Genomic DNA, 16,723 nt, shown 5'->3' on the forward strand with positions numbered 1-16,723 from the left:
TACTGATCAGGTATAGGCTAGTAACTGCAAAATGGATGCAGACCAGTCATCACAGGGTCATGGAGCAGAGTGAAAATTTGTTCTCCACATATGAGTAACTTGGCAAGTGAAAGGGAGAGGGAAAGGAAGAGATGTTATGCTGTCTGGAAGATTTCTTGTAGGTAAAAGAGCTGAACGCTAGTTTTCACTAAGACCATTCCTGAGGATTCGTAACTGATAACAGAGCCCAGGACAAAAGAGAAAAGGAAAAAAATTAATTCCACCTGCTTTTTGAGAAGAAAAAAAGTTTTAACTGCTTTGGAATTCAGGCTGATTTGAGATCTGTTCTCTAAAGAGACTCTTTTTTTATCCTGTATCAGAAGGCTAACTAAGCCAGTGATTTTAAGGGTATGTTATGTGGTCTTTTGGGAGTATATTCAAGATCGATCTGTGTATACTCCATGCCAGTCAGGCATCACCACTATGGGGTATCTGGTGTGCAGCTGTTTTGTGTCCATCTCCTGAGAGCACTTCGTAGTCCTACATTTTTTTTCCTTAATTCTCAGTGTCAAATAATTGTCTTCATAAGATGCACATTTCCACTGGAGTGCATTTAATGAAAATATTAATAAGACTGTTGCTTATATGAATCCATGAGGCGTTCCTCTGTTAGCCCAGTTTGCCATATAACGCTTCTTTTAGCACAGTCTTTATTTTTTTTCTTTGGATAGTTCATTATTCACATTACAATTAATTCACGTCTTCTCCATCTTATCATTTCTCATGTGATACTGAAACAGGTGCTTCAACATCACCTAGGTTTATTGAATCAAGTATTCAGGCAAGTACATTTCCTTTCCTCTGGGTAGTTGGTTATCTTATACAAGTATCAGTGGGTTAGTAGGTCACTTTCTATTTTTGTCTGCTTTTTATTTCAGTTGGTTTCAACACAAATCTTGAATGATGTGCATATAGTAGGGAAGTTCACTTTTACACATATTTAATGAGAATTTCTGGTTTTTAACAAAGCATATAAGACACAAGGAATCACAAAATAATTTATTTGTAGAACTTCTTTTGGATACCAAAAGAAATAAGCTTATCTGAGTACGGAAGGGATTAATATGAAAAAAATTAGGTATGATGTGAAAACAAGCAGACCACAGAGAAGGACTGCATCAACCAAAATTGCCTGACATTTATTTATTTATTCATTTAGCAAAGTTTGGAGAGGGAGAAAAAACAACTCGTATGTTGCAAGAGGATTAGAGGAAGTGACTGCTGAAACCAGAGTATAAATGCTTTGCAAGGTCAGTCCCTGGAGCAGTTAGTGAGTAAAATAGAAGTGGAAATAACACAAAGTAATCAAAAAAGTAGGCTACAATACTAAATGTGTTTGCTGAGTTCCTGAATCTCTAGGATGTCATTCCTGGGCTATACAACTCTGCTTTTATTTTGGATGTATTGTACTGCAGAAAGAGGTAAGCTTTAATATGAAAAAAAACACCACTTTCTTAAAGTATATGTGAAAATCGTTACTAAAACAATATGTAAATAAAACATTTCTATTTTAATTAACTTCTGACAACAATAGTTGAGATTTCTTCTGGCAGTATTTAGCACCTTTAGTATCCTGTCATATGTAGTATTTCACCTATTTATTTGGATAACTACTGTTTTTATTAATCTGTTGCACAGCCTTTTTAATGGTTACTATCCCTTTAAACTAGAGCCAGACAACTCATTTGTTATTAATTATTTTTAAGTTTGTTAAGTATTCTAACATCCAAAACCTGTGAACAGCTGGTAGGTTAAAATAGAAAATATTCAATAAATGTGCATTTCTTTCTGTCTGGAATAATCCGTGAGATAATCCGAGAAAGAGGAATGATTACTGAATTCACAGAAAATCTTACAAAATATCTGTGGAACGACAGACTGATTTTAATCCATTAAATGAGATAAAGGTATACGGGTATGCTTTTGCAGATGTTTAAAGAGGTAGCTAGTATTCTGGGTCTCTTTTCAGAAGCCTCTGATATTTTCTGCTTCTCTATTCAGTTTATTTTTCTTGATATTGTGTTTATATTATTTAATGTATGTTTAGTAATGTAATTATTTTGCTTTCTGTCTGGGTTTCTTATAGACTGTTGCAGAAATGGTGCTACATGTTTTTGAGCTAGTGTGTGTCTTTGCTTGGTTCAGGTCGTTTGTAATTTTAGGTGAAGATTATGAAGACCTTATTAATCAAAATAATCTGATAGATTTTACTGTGAAAAATTGGAAAATTAGGCCATTAAAGAATTGTATTATCTTTTATCTTAATAAATACTTAATAAATACTGCCCCAAAGCAACTAATAAAGTCTTATTGGCTTGCAAAGAGTCCAGAAAAGTCCTGGGATTTGAAAAGAAAGTTTTCCTGAATTTTCATTTCGTTTTCACAATGCTTTCTTTAGTTCAGAGAGATTGCAAAGGAATGTGAATGTAGTAATATTTGATTTATCTGGACAACTGTTACCACGGGTCATTCAGGTTTCTTAGTTCAAGCTTCATATTGAAAGTCTATGAGAGTTGTTCAAGAGCTGGGTTTTTGCACAAGGGCTGAAGAATACTGCTACCTGAATTCATAGTTTGTGCTTGACTTTATGGAATTTGCTACCAGCATAATGACTGATGGCAAGAAAGCAGCTTGAGCTATTTCTAACTGAGGTAAGTCACATATAAATACTAAATGATTAATTCCAGCTCTCGTGGTCTCTCACTAAAGGATTTGAAGATGTGCATTTAGTGCATGCTTTCTAATATAAAAATAAACCCCCCCAGTTTTGGTGAGTACACATGTGAGTGCATGACATAATATAATTTTGAAGTACATCCTGTCAGCAGATTTCTTCTTCTCAAGCTACTAAGAAACTGCATTAAAAAAATAAAAGAATAATTAGCTGTAGTCAGAAATACATATCCATACTGAGACACTTGATGGTAACACACAGTTTGACATCAGGGCAAGAGTGGTAAAGAACAATCAGACAGAGCTGAAATAAAACTCAGAAAGAAGCATGTCTTAGTTATGATGAAGAGACTATCTTTAATGTTTGTGTTGGGTTTTTTTTAATGTAAACAAGGAGGAGTTAAGAGGCCCATTCTGCACAACAGACAATACAAATATAATATGACTTAGAAGTAAGGGAGGAATAGAGCAGAGAAGCTCTCCCTGTACTAAAGAGTCTAATTTTAAAATCACAGAATTTGGAGTGTGCTTTCTCAGCTTGAAAACTGAAGGCACTAATTTTAATGAGCTCTAATGAAAATATGTAGAATTAGAAAAATCCCTTTTCTCTAATTACAAAGAACTTTTTTTGGTAAACTAATTTTTTAATACATTTGAAAGACAGAACTAGCTAAAGGATTCTTCTTAATTTCCCTTATTCCTGCATTTTGCAAAAATGTTGTTAAAAAGTGAATGTGTCTTAATCTTGTGAAGAGAAGTATATCCCTACTACCTTTTTTTGATAGTAGGGTAGTACTCTCTAGTGGACAGAAACAATCATTTTTACTCAGATGTAATCATTTGTAAGAAGGAGCATACTTACTAAAGTAGTTGGAAAGAACATGAACATGTGGGCATACTCTTCCTTTAGCACTCAGCAGTATAGTCAAAGACTGTCTACTTCTTCTGGCTACTTAAGCCGGACAAAATAAAGTTACTATATCTCACAATTAATGGTCTTTATATTTTTAAAATGCCATGGCTACACTTGAAATTATAGGGTTTTTTTCTTGCAACAAATGTTTTTCCTGATATTTAAATAATTTTCTAAAATTGCGCCTCTAATTTGGTAGGTATTCCACTGACTTAAATAAAAACAGTGAGTTTTCAAGGGTATGACTTTGAACAATTAAAGTAAAATTCACTTTTGCAGCCAGCAGTCAAGCACCACCCAGCTGCTCACTCGCTCCCCCGCAGCAGAACGAGTGAGAGATTTGGAATGATAGAACTGAGAAAACTCATGGGTTGAGATAAAGACAGTTTAATAGGTAAAGCAAGAGCTATGCATGCAAGCAAAGCAGAACAAAGAATTAATTCACTACTGCCCATCAACAGGCAGGTGTTCAGCCATCCCGAGGAAAGAAGGGCTCCATCATGCGTAACAGTTACTTGGGAAGACAAATGCCATCACTCCGAATGCCCCCCCTTTCCTTCTTCCCCCATCTGTATATGCTGACCAAGACATTGTATAGTGTGGAATATCCCTTTGTTTAGTTGGGGTCAGCTGTCCCAGCTGTGCCCCCTCCCAGCTTCTTGTGCACCCCCAGCCCACTCGCTGGTGAGGTGAGATGAGAGGCAGAAAAGGCCTTGACTGTCTATAAGCACTGCTCAGCAATAAGGAAACCATCCCTGTGTTATCACCTCTGTTTTCAGCAGAAATCCAAAACACAGCCCCATACTAGCTACTGTGAAGAAACTTAACGCTATCCCAGCCAAAACCAGCACAACTTTCCACACTTTGATGTAGAAGAATGAGTATTGAACCTGCTCACTTTGTATTAGAAATCACAGCTACTTAATCTGTGGTTGTGATCTCCAGTTTAGTTCAGCAAGCCATAACTCCACATCCCTCACATGACTAAAGATCCTAAATATTTTTCTTGTAGTCCCACTTTCAGGCAGCACCTGAATAATACGCAGGAAAGCTTCAGTGAGAGTACTGCTGCTTTCTCAAACCTGTGGCTTTACAACTAAACAGGTGGGAGGACTTTGTGCCAGCTCTCTACTGAGTCATGAATCTACTCATCAAGAAATTTCCTCCCGGTGGACATTTGTTCTCCCATTTATTTTCTCTACCGAGGTTTCATTTCTTTTCCAAAGCTTCATTTCTCAGAGGTTGTTTTATTTATTCTTGATGAAGTCTCATCTTTTGTATTCAAATGTAAAACAGACTTGCATCTAATTAGCTAGACTGTCCAGACTCTGTTACTCTGGGTAAATCTTCAGCCTTTAAAATAAGTACATTGCAGTCACCCAAGCACAGAGAATTAGTCACTGAAATTAGGTCAATTTTTATAAACAACAACAACAAAAAAATGTTCCTTAACAAAGATCATTTAGTCTTTCATTAACAGCTTTCCAACCTTTGTTTCTTTCCCCTTTAGGCTGATTTTTCTCATTCTCAAGCTGTTAAGGAACTTCTTATTTAAATAATTCAGGCTCATTTCTTGTAATTCATATGGGCTTGGCTTTACATTTATTTCATGGACACCGAAGAAGGCCCAGGAAGGAACTTTTGGGGAAGGACTGTATAGTGTTGAGCTAATAAGAAATATCAGACAATACCATCCACCCCCCAGTTGAGTCAAAATGTTCTGAAGCTAAGAAACATCGAAGTTAATGCCCAGAATTAATTACATCCTGTAATAAGTAACTTGTCATAAGAAGAAATCTCATGGACAGGAGACAATAAATTTTGGAATATCAGGTGATTTCAGCCTGGAGAGAAAGTTCAGGCAATGTAAAGCTGAGGGGAGATTCGATAGAACTTGATCAAACGGTACATGAACTTAATGTCAGTAAGGTTGGTGGTTGCTGCAGAAGAAAATAGTTTGAAAGGAAACTCGACAGCGTGGATGGAGTTGTCCTCTGTGGTAATGGAAGGACAGGCATGAAGGAGCTCCTGCAGATGGAAGGGTGAGACATGTCTGTGGTTAGAACCAGGGCACTAGTCTCATCTCAGTCTTTGTAACTAAAATCTATTTCATGAATTATGACTGTCCCATGTGGTTTCTTGGCACTTGCTTGACTAGTCTTATGTCCCTCTAAACATCTATTCATATTCCTACAAAATGTGGATTCTTGGCAGTTTCCCATTTTGTGATGATTAAGTAGAAGACATATGCTCATTTGACCACAGATGTCCCCAGGATTTCTTGCTACATTTTCTATTGTAAAATTATTTTGGTGTTTGTAGCATGTGTTTCAGTCACCAATATTTTTATTTACGATTTTTAGCCTGTAAAGAACCTCCTCCTAGGAGGGTTAAAGAAGTGCCTACTGAAAGATGGGACAAACCTCCCTACTCACATGGTACTCAGGTAACATACAGATGTCGGCCTGGATATATAAAACTTGGACAAATTGTCTTTGAGTGTGCTGATGGAGCATGGCAGCAACGCCTCCCAAGCGCAGAATGCAGAAGTAAGTATTTATGCAAAACATGTGCAAACATTTGACCTAGCAGATCACATTCCTTCACAGTGATGTCAGTGTGAAATTACCATTGTATCCTTACCTGTAACTTACTTATTTCAGCATCCTTTAAAATAACATCCTAAGAAGTATGTATACATAGGGAAACATTTTTGGAAGTTCCTTTTCTCCAGATCAAAGGATTATTCTTTTTTTAGTTTACAGGATAAGACCTTGCTCTAGGCCAGCATTATTAACCCGATTTAAGTTATTAAGTAATTAGAAGCTTTCTTCCAAAATTTTTAAAAAGTCTAATGCACATGAAATTTACAGTCTAAGCAGAATAAAGCACTAACCTAGCTTCTGAATGCAAGTCAAGAGACAGTATTGTCGTCTTTTCAGTTTATTCAACTAATTCTATGGAAGATAAAATTTCTTGAAAGTGGGAAATTATTTTTACCTGCCTTTTCTTTTAATCCATGAAGGAAAAGTAATGATTAGGATGAGACCTGCTATTTATTATCTCTAGTATATTGTGTTAAGAGTTTAAAAGTATCTCACATCTTCACATAGAATTCATTAGTGAAGAAATTGAAGTTTATTATTGTTAGTCAGCAGAAACTTTTCTGTAAATGAGTTTTAAACACAAATTAGACACATGATCTTTTTTCTTCTTACATATCTAACATGCAAAATTTTTAGTAGTAGAATGTTTGGTTTGATAATACAAAATTAAGTCCCAGGTGTCATTCAAACAGAGATTAATAAAAATAAGGAGTAAAAATGAATTAATAAAATTGTTACTGGTTTCTTTTGCATGTTTTATTTAGTCACCCTCTCAGTTTTTATATGTATTTGTATAACTACTCTGTAGTGAACACAGATCTTTCAAATTTTACAAAATTTTATGTTGCTTTTTAGTAACGTATTTTAGTAAATACTGCCACCCAGTGAATAGATGCTAACACTGGCAAGGTGCAGGTGGAAGGAGAAAAGGGATGGTCTGCCACAGGTTAAGTGATCACGTTCCCTTTTCAGGATAGGCCACACTAGACAGCAAAACTGATCATGAGGTTGTCTGTTTTCTCTGAATCACACTGAAGCAGGTTTAGGGCCTACTCAAACACCTCTCCTTCGGAAAAAACAAGGATGTTGATATGCTCCAAGAAATGAAATTGCCTAGGTCACAGGAACCAGGAAAGATTTCTTCTGAGGTGGCCTAATAGGGTTTAGCTATGCTGTATATTTTGCAGTCATTACTATAACATCAAAAGTGGATGAATGAGAGAGATGGCATGTTCATCTTTGCAATTCTCTTGTGAATCCAGGGCAAATGGGGCCAGATGACAAGAAAAGTCACATGGGGTACTTTGAGCAGAAAGGACTGAGGACCAAAAGACTCCTGTGGCCTTAGATCATCCCTCTTTACTCAGCATAATCTCCATCAGATTGAGGAAATTTCATTTCTAATCATGGATGGATTCTGTAGCGGAAACTTTGGACCAGCTTATGTCACAAGGTTTATGAAAAGCTGAAGTTGCATGCTGCCATTAAATTTGTAATAAAACTTAAGATGAGTGCAGAATTTTTAAAGGAATAAAACCTGCTAATTTGTTATTTAATTTAAAATAAAAATCAGCAGATCCTTTCACCAGAATGTTCTCATTGAAGACAGTGATTAAAAAGGGGAGGCGTTGATCAAGGTAATGCTGAGCATTTTTGAATTTTGAAAGGCCCCTACTCACTACTAGTTATTAGGAAAGTGCTATCTTTCACACTTTCATGTCCCTATGTGTGGTTTAAGTAATTTTTCTTCTTCTTCTTCTTTTGTTTTTACCAGATAAACCCTGTGGACATCCTGGAGATATTGAGTTTGGTTCCTTTGAACTTACCAGTGGAAGTGAATTTGTATTTGGTGCCAGAGTTGAGTACAGCTGTAATGATGGGTAATATTTGTTTAGTTCAATATATGGAAGTTAACTTAAGGTATTACTGTTAAGAAGTGTCTGTCATAGATTTGTTGTCTGCAATGCAGCTGCAACTTACTAATATTTAATGCTTGGTTATTGCTAATTTAAATTTCTGCAATTATGGTAATACTAAAGATAATTCCTTCTCATGTCTGGTGCTATTGGAGTAACTGAACTCATGCACCTGAAGTGTCTAAAACACATAGAACTGTAGCAAACTTGAAATCACAGTTGTCCGAGTAGAAAACAAAAATAGTGATCTGACTGTAAAGCTGCCTCATGACTCCACCAGCCAGCTAGTTCAGAGGGAAATGCAGCTTTGTATGCTGGAATCAGTGCTCTCAGTAGGCAGTCATGATACAGTTACATTGACAAAGTCATTAGGCCTTACTACAGAGTCTCCTATTCAGAACCAAAACTCATCAGTCCTGGTTAAATCAATTTTGTGCATTATGAAGTAAAATATATTGTAAAAAATGATTGAAGGAAGACATTTCTGGTAGACTCACTAACATGTCTTCACTGACTGCTGGGAAGAAATTCTTCTCTCTTCCTCCTCTATTCATATTCAGTGAAAACTGCAGCAAGACTTGTGTTAAGTATGCCTGTGACTGGATTCTTTCCTCTTGAAATGCATATCAGCTATAAGCATGGTACAGTGGTTAGTCATGATTTTGCAGTCTTTGTATTGATGCAGTCTAGTCTGAGTTTCACAAAAAGAGTTCCAAAATCAATATTCTCCTTAATCCCTTAAATTCGTACGGTTCTTCACCATCATTTGAGACTAGCTGTACTTCCTCTGACTACATTTCAGACAAAGCAGAAGCCATGGCATTGTGGCCATGTTTCCCTGAAACCTAACTCATCAAAGCATGAGATACATATGGTTTGGATTAAGTCCTATTTTGATGCTATCACATGGTTTTCAGTCATGCTAGAGCACAGGCAACAGGAGTTTTACTCTGCTTGGTATTGATTGTGTCAATTACCCCTAGGTTATTTGCTGTGTAGCCAAAGCTTGCTATCTCTGCAGCAAAGAAACCATCTTACTGATTACTTCCTAGTTTCTGATTTTTTTTTCATATTTTTTGCCATATGCTATTAAAAGAAACAAAATAGGGAAGATGCACACCAAAAAACTACTTGGTTTTATCACGTTTTGGTTAATCTGTGCTACAACATATGAAACCTACTTCATTTGTTTCACAAATAGCAACACTGCCGTTTCTGTCACATAATGAGACTGTATTTTAGCATTGTTTACTTTTTATTTGGTAAGATACCAGATGCTCAGCCAAAAAAATTACCGTGAGTGTCAGGCAGATGGATGGAGCAATGACATCCCTCACTGTGAAGGTAAATGGAGTTTGACATTTAATTCTTTATTAAACTGGTTTTTATCTGTCTGATACTATCTAGAAATAGTCTGTGATCTCTCTACTAGTATTAGTTCACATGTTTAAATTCAAGTTATGCAGCAGTGAAAGTCTTACAATGATTGCTCAGCCACTGTAGCCCAATAGCATCAAGTTTTTCTTAAAACCATTCACAAAACGGAGTCCTGTCACCCCCAGACTGGCTTAAAGCGCTGCCTTACCTAAAGGCCCTGATAGAGTACATGTCTGCAAAACGTGTTTCAAAAGACAGCTGGGGTGAGGCATTTTGGATGTATGTGAAAGCATGTGTGGTTTTAGCTAGTTTCCTCCTCCACCCTTATGACTATCCTAGCCATTAAGATTTTGTTATAAGTTCTTCTTCCTATTAGCATACTGTGGAAGAACTTCAATAAATAAGAATGAGAGCAAGAGAGACCCAGACCGCAAGACTTAATAGGCTGAATGGCTCAGATGATACTTCCCTGATTTTGGAAACCTTTTCACCAGTTTCAAACCTGTATGATTACGAAAATAAGCTTCCTTTCTTCCCAAAGTTATTTTTAACTGGTCTATTTTAATGTAAAAATGCAGCTGTGAAATTTCACTTTAGGTTAAGAATCTAATGTCAGGAAAGGGTCTCCAAGTACAGAATCACAAAAAGAAGTAGATGCCTTTCTCTTGTCTGGAGTTTGTTGTCTGTGTTTTGACATTTCCTTGGTCTCAGATGTTTCACATTTAGTTTACTGGATTTTGAGTGTCCTCAATTTTAGGTGTAGAGGTCTCAATCTGCACAGTAAAGAGCAATGATTTCCGACATTTTTTGTCATGTCACCAAGATACTGATATTTCAAAGTCCTCGTGAGAATTTTCTTTCATGATTGAGGAGTTTTTGTTATAGACTGAAATACGATTGCCTATGAAAGAAAGTATTTGTATAATGTTCTAATTGTGAGGAATCTAGACAACAGAATGTGAGCTCATACAAAAGGCAGATGACTTATAAGATGGACAATGTTGTCAGAGAAATGTGGGAGATGTGTAGGCAAAACACCAGCCACTTTCATACGTGCTCAGTGATACCTATGTGAACATTCAAGAATGAGTTTTGATAGTCATTTCCCCCTTAATAAGAAATATCTGATGACATACGTTAATTCTTCCTTCTTCTGCAGTTACAAAGTCAGGAGATACAAGAGGTCTAAATTCATGGCTGGAATTGTGTTTGTTTACTGTAGTAATATAATTGTTCTGATATCTTTAACTAGGATTTTCAGTTAGTCACTGAACTGTTGTAGTCAGTCTATAACACAGCACTTTTCTAGATATTTGTCTATAGCAAATGCAGTTTGGCATAGCTCTGTGTGTCAGTCAAGTCTCATCTAAGCATCCGCAGAATTCATAGGATCATAGGACAATTTAAATTGGGCAAGCCCTCAGGAGGTCATCTGGTTTAGTGGGTGCTCTGTCTTTAGCCTTCAAGAACAGAGAAAAGGATGATGAGTGCCAGTCTACAAGCTTCCTACTTTGTCAGTCTGTCTTCTTGCTTAGGGTTTTATATTATATCTGTTGCAAACAGTATCTGAATACATAACAAGAATGCATATTTTTAAAACGTGTAAGGAAATTACAATGAGTTTTCTGTATTTTAACTTTTTTAACGTCAATTTATTTTACAGAATATGCCTCAAAATGGCTGTTTTTTTCCTTTCCTTTTGTTTTGTTTTATTTTCCAGTTGCAAAGTGTTTACCTGTACAAGCACCAAAAAATGGAAGAATAATTGTGACCGGTGCCTTTGAGCTAGGCCAAGAGTATTCCTTTGGCCAGGTTGTAAATTTTGAATGTAATACAAAATACAAGCTAGTTGGATCTAAAGAAATAATTTGCTCTTCTAATGGAAAATGGAATAGTGATGTGCCTCACTGCCAAGGTAAAAAGGACACTATTTATTTCTGTAATTAAGAAGCTTTATTCTCACAGACTTCTAAGGACTGGTTACCATATGGGAAACTACAAAGCTTTCACTTTATTCCATGGCAATTAAGCATAGTTTGTTTGTAAATGTTCCTCATTGCATATATGCAGAAGTAGGATAAGAAATAGAAATCAGAATATATTGAATGCTAATACACCCATAAGGGACCATCTGTTTGTTCCACATTTTCACTACAAGCTGTATGTTTTGCCAGGCTGCAGTCAATTTCTTTGAAACTAGTTTTGGTATGTCTACATAAGATCCAGTCACTTCAGTGTTGATTTAACCAAAGTAATTATGAACAGCTTTGAATCTATGTGAATCAAGTTTAAAAAACAAGTATGATTTTAATTCACTCATGTTCTTAGGATATATAAAATACAAAGAAATCATGATGGTATTTTGTTTCTTCAGACTGTGTTTTGACAAGTTAGAAGGTTAATTCATGTCTAGTTTTTATAGAACCACAGAATTGGTGAGGTTGGAAGGGACCTTGAAGGTCCCTCAAAGCTAGGGCAAGCCACTCAAGACTGTGTCCAGTTGGCTTTTGAACATCTCCAAGGATGCAAACTCCACAGCCTTTCTGAGTAACCCATTCCAGTGTTTGACCACTCTTAAGTAAAAATGTTTTCTCTTACATTTCAGTGGTATTTTCTGTATTTCAATTTGTGCCCGTTGCTTCTCATCTTGTCACTGGGTGCCGATGAGAAGGGTCTGGTTCCATCATCTTTACTTCTGCTGCCCCACCGCAGCTGAGAATTTATAAATATACACATTAATAAGATCGTCCCTCCCTCCCCGCCAAGCCTTCTTTTCTCTAGACTCTCTAAGCCTCTCTTTATCTGTCAGTTTTTCCAATTCCTTAATGTTATTCATGTTCTTTCACTGGACCTGCTCCAGTATGTCCATGTCTATCCTGTATTGGCAAGCTCAGATGTGGACACAGAACTCCAGATGTGGTCTTACCAATGCTGAGTAGAGGAGAAGGATCACCTCTTTTGGCCTGCCAGCAACACTCTTCCCTATGAAGCCCAGGACACTGTTTCCTTTGTTTGCTGCAAAGGCACATTGCTGGCCCCTGTTCAGCTTGTCCATCAGGACTGCCAAGTTTTTTTCTGCAAAACTACTTTTTAGCCAGTTGACCCCACCATGCCCTGCCCACAGCTTGTACCAGCGGGTGGGGTTGCTCCTCCCATTTTGCAAATAGAGATTGTATGGGATTGGATTGTCAGTATGTAAGAATGGATCCCAGTAAATTTATGGTAATAATCACTGTTAAATATACATTCCGTCAAGTTTCTTGTATTATTTGTATGTCATCAGATTGGGAAGTATGTGTTTAGAAGAGCAGTGTACATATGTCAGGATGTCAGATACATGTATGGTTTTTTTCACAGTTTCAGTGCTGCCTTTTGCTGCTTTGAAACCCCCATTTATTATAATTTGCACAGCATAAAGTGGGATTAAACACATGTCCTTGTAACATTTGCAGAATATAATTCATTTTATTAAATAATGACAGTTTCACTGAGCTATATTTCATCCTAAATATGAAGTAAATCCAGCAAAGGAATCAAAGGGAACTCTTTGGTGTCCTGCTCTTTGGCTTGGGAAAGAGTCTTGAATATTTTCTGGCTTTATGAATGCAGTTTTTGGAATCTGCAAGATCTCAGTGGTTTTATTGGGTTTGGCAAGGAGCTGGGTATGCTGAGGTTCTTAATGAAGCATTCTAGTATCAGTTTTCCAGATTAACTCGTTTTCATGTTGATGCCATGATTTAACTAATTGTCTACTGGCTATGAGAGAGCTTAGGTTTGCTGGAAATTACAAGGAAATGAAATTATCTGAAAAAAAGAAAAATCCTAAAATTCAGCTAGCCTAGTTGCTTATTTCAGAATGTCCCCTGCCTTATATACTGATTCTGTGATCCATTAAAATCCAAAGCAAAGCCCTGAAATCTGTTTCATGAACCACTGTGCTGTTTATGCTGTGTGGCACCCACAATCAGGTCATTGAAGAGTTCTCAGATAAGTTTCAAAGAGTTTCCAAATGTAAATGTTTTTGTGAAGTCAAATGAAAAAAAAAAACAACCCTATATTTTATTCCGGTAGGAATCTATTCACAGCAAAGAAAAAAAAAAGGATTTTTGTCTTTCTCAATTTCAGAGATTATCTGTGATCTGCCAAAAATTCAAAACGGCTATGTACGTTCTCCAAAGGGGTCTTACAAGGAATCTGAACAACTACAGTTTGCCTGTGATGAAGGATACAGATACAGTGAAAGAGCAGATGCACAATGTACTGAATCAGGATGGAGTCCAACCCCCCGTTGCACTGGTTAGCCTTGCCTAGAGTTATTTTGCATTTGTTGTGGTTGGAAGTAATTTCAGAGACAAGTAATGACAAAAGTTAGTTTATTCATAACAAAAGAAATCCATCCACATCTGACCAATATCCCATGAAGATCTGGAAGGATTAAGTGTTAAAGGGACCAAACAACTGGATAAGAGTTATCCATGGAGAGCAGTAGCAAAAACAGTTAATTCAGTCTTTTGTTACTTGAGTATAGTTAAATAGGTCCACGAAGTAACAATTGCTCCAGTATACTGCATAAATGAGACTGATGCTAAAATCCTTCATTCAGCATTAGTAGCTGTTGTTATTTTGTTATTTTTGTATGTTTTTGAATTAGTGGGGAGAACATAGGAAAAAGATTTCTTGCGTTAGAAAAAAATCCTAATTTGGACAAATAGGAAGGATAAAGCTGAGTCTCTTTACCTTCTACAAAATATGATGAAAATGTTTTATCTAAGGAATGGAAAAATCAGACACTAAAAAGAATATTTAAGCAAGCAGGTAAAAAAAAATATTAATACCTGAGAAATTCAAACTACAGAAGGAATCTGAAATTTGTAATGGTGTGGGAAAATTAACATTTGGAACCAACTTCTTAGAGAAGTGATATGGTTTTTTAAGTCCTATTGTCTTCACATCGAGTCTCAGTACCTTTTTAAGTGTGCCTAACATGAACATAACTGGTACAAGTCGGTGGCCATGCTGCATGTTGGAAGACTGGGTAAAGAAATATTTGTTTGATACCATATGAATTGCAGCAGTATGAATAAAATTGGCTAATGCTAATAGTCTTAGCTTGATGACCTATTTATGAATCACAAGCAATTCTTTGAGGGGGAGATACAAGTTACTGCATCTTCAGGTCTTCCATATTCAGTAGTTGAGATGCTGTGTCACCATAGCCGAGGCTCTGCTACTTGTAATCATAGGACTAACTGCTCAGTAAAATACCACTCAACATCTCTGAACATTTGAGACAATAGAAGTTTGCTTGACCTCTGCTTTTTGTCTCGGTGTCCTGATGAGTCTTACTGTAGTTTGAGCAGACTGACGACTTGGTTGCTAGCCATTATATCCATTCTTGAAATTTCCAGACTACTATTTCTGATCAACCAGTTTGAACCAGAGAAGAACCGTTCAAAAATGATCCCTATTTCACGGATGGAACTTCAGTAAGAAATTGTTAGTGTACTGTGCAATCTTTCAGAAATGACTGGAAATTACAAAAGTGTCTTTCAAAGTATCTTTCAGATTAAAATCCAGACTTAAATTTGTAAGCCGCCTTTCAAGATTTCTTCTGAAATAGTAAGATAGAGTTGTAGGGAGAAAACCTGAAGTTGACATGACTATTTCCAAAGGAGTTTGAGCAAATGTGAAGCAGTCCAATTTCAGAAGGATAAGTAGTCCATCAATGGCCATAACTGTCTAGGTAGAAAACTACAATGGAATCGTAGTGCTGGATTATATATAAAGCTGAAAACAGTAGTACTTTCTACATAGCCATTATGTCAATAATTGTGTACAACACAGATTTGAAGTTCACTAACCCAAAGAACCATGGACATAAAGTGATGTATAAACAGAGACCAAAGTAACATGGTATGCGTGAATCCTGCCACTGTCCATGGCCGTATTCTAGGTTGAAGACAGCAATCTGCTTAATGTCATCAGAACTGTAATTGCACAACCACATTATCCATGGTGTTCAAAATGCCCATCAGAAATTTACCAAGAATCTCTACAAATTAATATATTTACAATGCTGAAACTCCCTCTTGCTTTCTAACTCCCAAGTGCCCTCTGAGCAGATAAAACGACAAATCCATAATTTCTGAGGCTAATCCTGTTTTACATCAGCCCTCTGGGTCATGGATTTTACTTTAGTTTCATTCAGCTGCAGCACTTAAAGACTATCATTAAATCTCCAAATTCCACAAACAGAAATATGCATGCTATGTCCCAGTTGACATAGTCTGATGTAAATTTTGGAGAAATCATTAGTACCTTGAATTGTCTTCAAGAAATTGCGAAACACTTGAAACTGGAAAAAAATGTTGGCCGCAGGGCAACACTGTAGGATGTTATGCACCACCCACCTTCCTGGGACCTCTTCCAGAAAGACTCCTTTAGAAATAAAGTGTAGTCAGCCTCAGTGCCCACTCAGCTCTTGACTTTTCTGCTTCAAGATTAGCAATGATACTAGTAAATATGCATTACCTATGGTTTAGCAACATGCAGGTGCCAAAAAACCCCATTCTTCTAGACACTGATATCCTGGGCTCTGATACTTGGGTCATATTCAAATAGTGATTCTGGATCCTACTTGACTTACGACGGAACCTACATGATTCAGCAGTACATGCATAAAGCTGATATGTCCACCTTCACTCCACAGCAGGACCAACCTGTCCGGTTCTTATAATCATCCCCTCCCAACCCTGAACGTGTTGGTGATATTCTCTAAACTGGAAGTAGAATACAAAAAATACCCAGAAGACAGGCTCCAGTTTATAAATAATATGTTTGTCAAGCTTCTCCAACCATAAAGATATCATCAGCTTTTTAGCATAGCATTCTTGTCCTTTCTCAGCTGTTGAAATACTTCCAGTGTCAGTGCAAGACCCTAATCTTAATCACACAACCTTTGAATGATCAGTTGCTAGTTAAGTATAGTTATTTCTCCATTTAGGGCCTGCCAGTGAACCTTCCCTCCTTTGGGACAGTATCCATAAACCAGACCAGGAGAGATGTGAGTGAGCCCAGCATAGGTCATTTTGAGCTCCAGCTGTGAAATGACATACTGGAAAAGATTAGTCAAATTCAGTTTGATCACCTCAAGTTCTTACCTCAACAATTCTTTTCGCAATTAAGTTTTAATCTTTTAA

The 16,723-nt window shown here is 36.8% G+C and overlaps 1 protein-coding gene across 3 annotated transcripts in view; it reads left to right on the forward strand.

The window, feature by feature from the left end:
• Positions 1 to 1,303: 1,303 nt before the first annotated feature.
• LOC142059011 (complement factor H-like) overlaps positions 1,304 to 16,723 on the forward strand; it is a 36,147-nt gene continuing 20,727 nt past the window's right edge. Inside the window, exons 1-6 of one of the 3 annotated variants that reach the window (XM_075097211.1) lie at positions 1,304 to 1,460; positions 5,989 to 6,174; positions 8,006 to 8,111; positions 9,415 to 9,491; positions 11,245 to 11,439; positions 13,650 to 13,820. In XM_075097211.1, coding sequence (XP_074953312.1) covers positions 1,400 to 1,460; positions 5,989 to 6,174; positions 8,006 to 8,111; positions 9,415 to 9,491; positions 11,245 to 11,439; positions 13,650 to 13,820 — 796 coding nt within the window. In that variant the 5' untranslated portion in view covers positions 1,304 to 1,399. The remainder of the gene's footprint in view (positions 1,461 to 5,988; positions 6,175 to 8,005; positions 8,112 to 9,414; positions 9,492 to 11,244; positions 11,440 to 13,649; positions 13,821 to 16,723) is intronic. The other 2 variants (XM_075097213.1, XM_075097212.1) reach the window with 2 other exon arrangements.

This window comes from Phalacrocorax aristotelis, chromosome 6, assembly GCF_949628215.1.
Source record: "Phalacrocorax aristotelis chromosome 6, bGulAri2.1, whole genome shotgun sequence".
In the NCBI taxonomy this organism is placed as follows: Eukaryota; Metazoa; Chordata; class Aves; order Suliformes; family Phalacrocoracidae; genus Phalacrocorax; species Phalacrocorax aristotelis.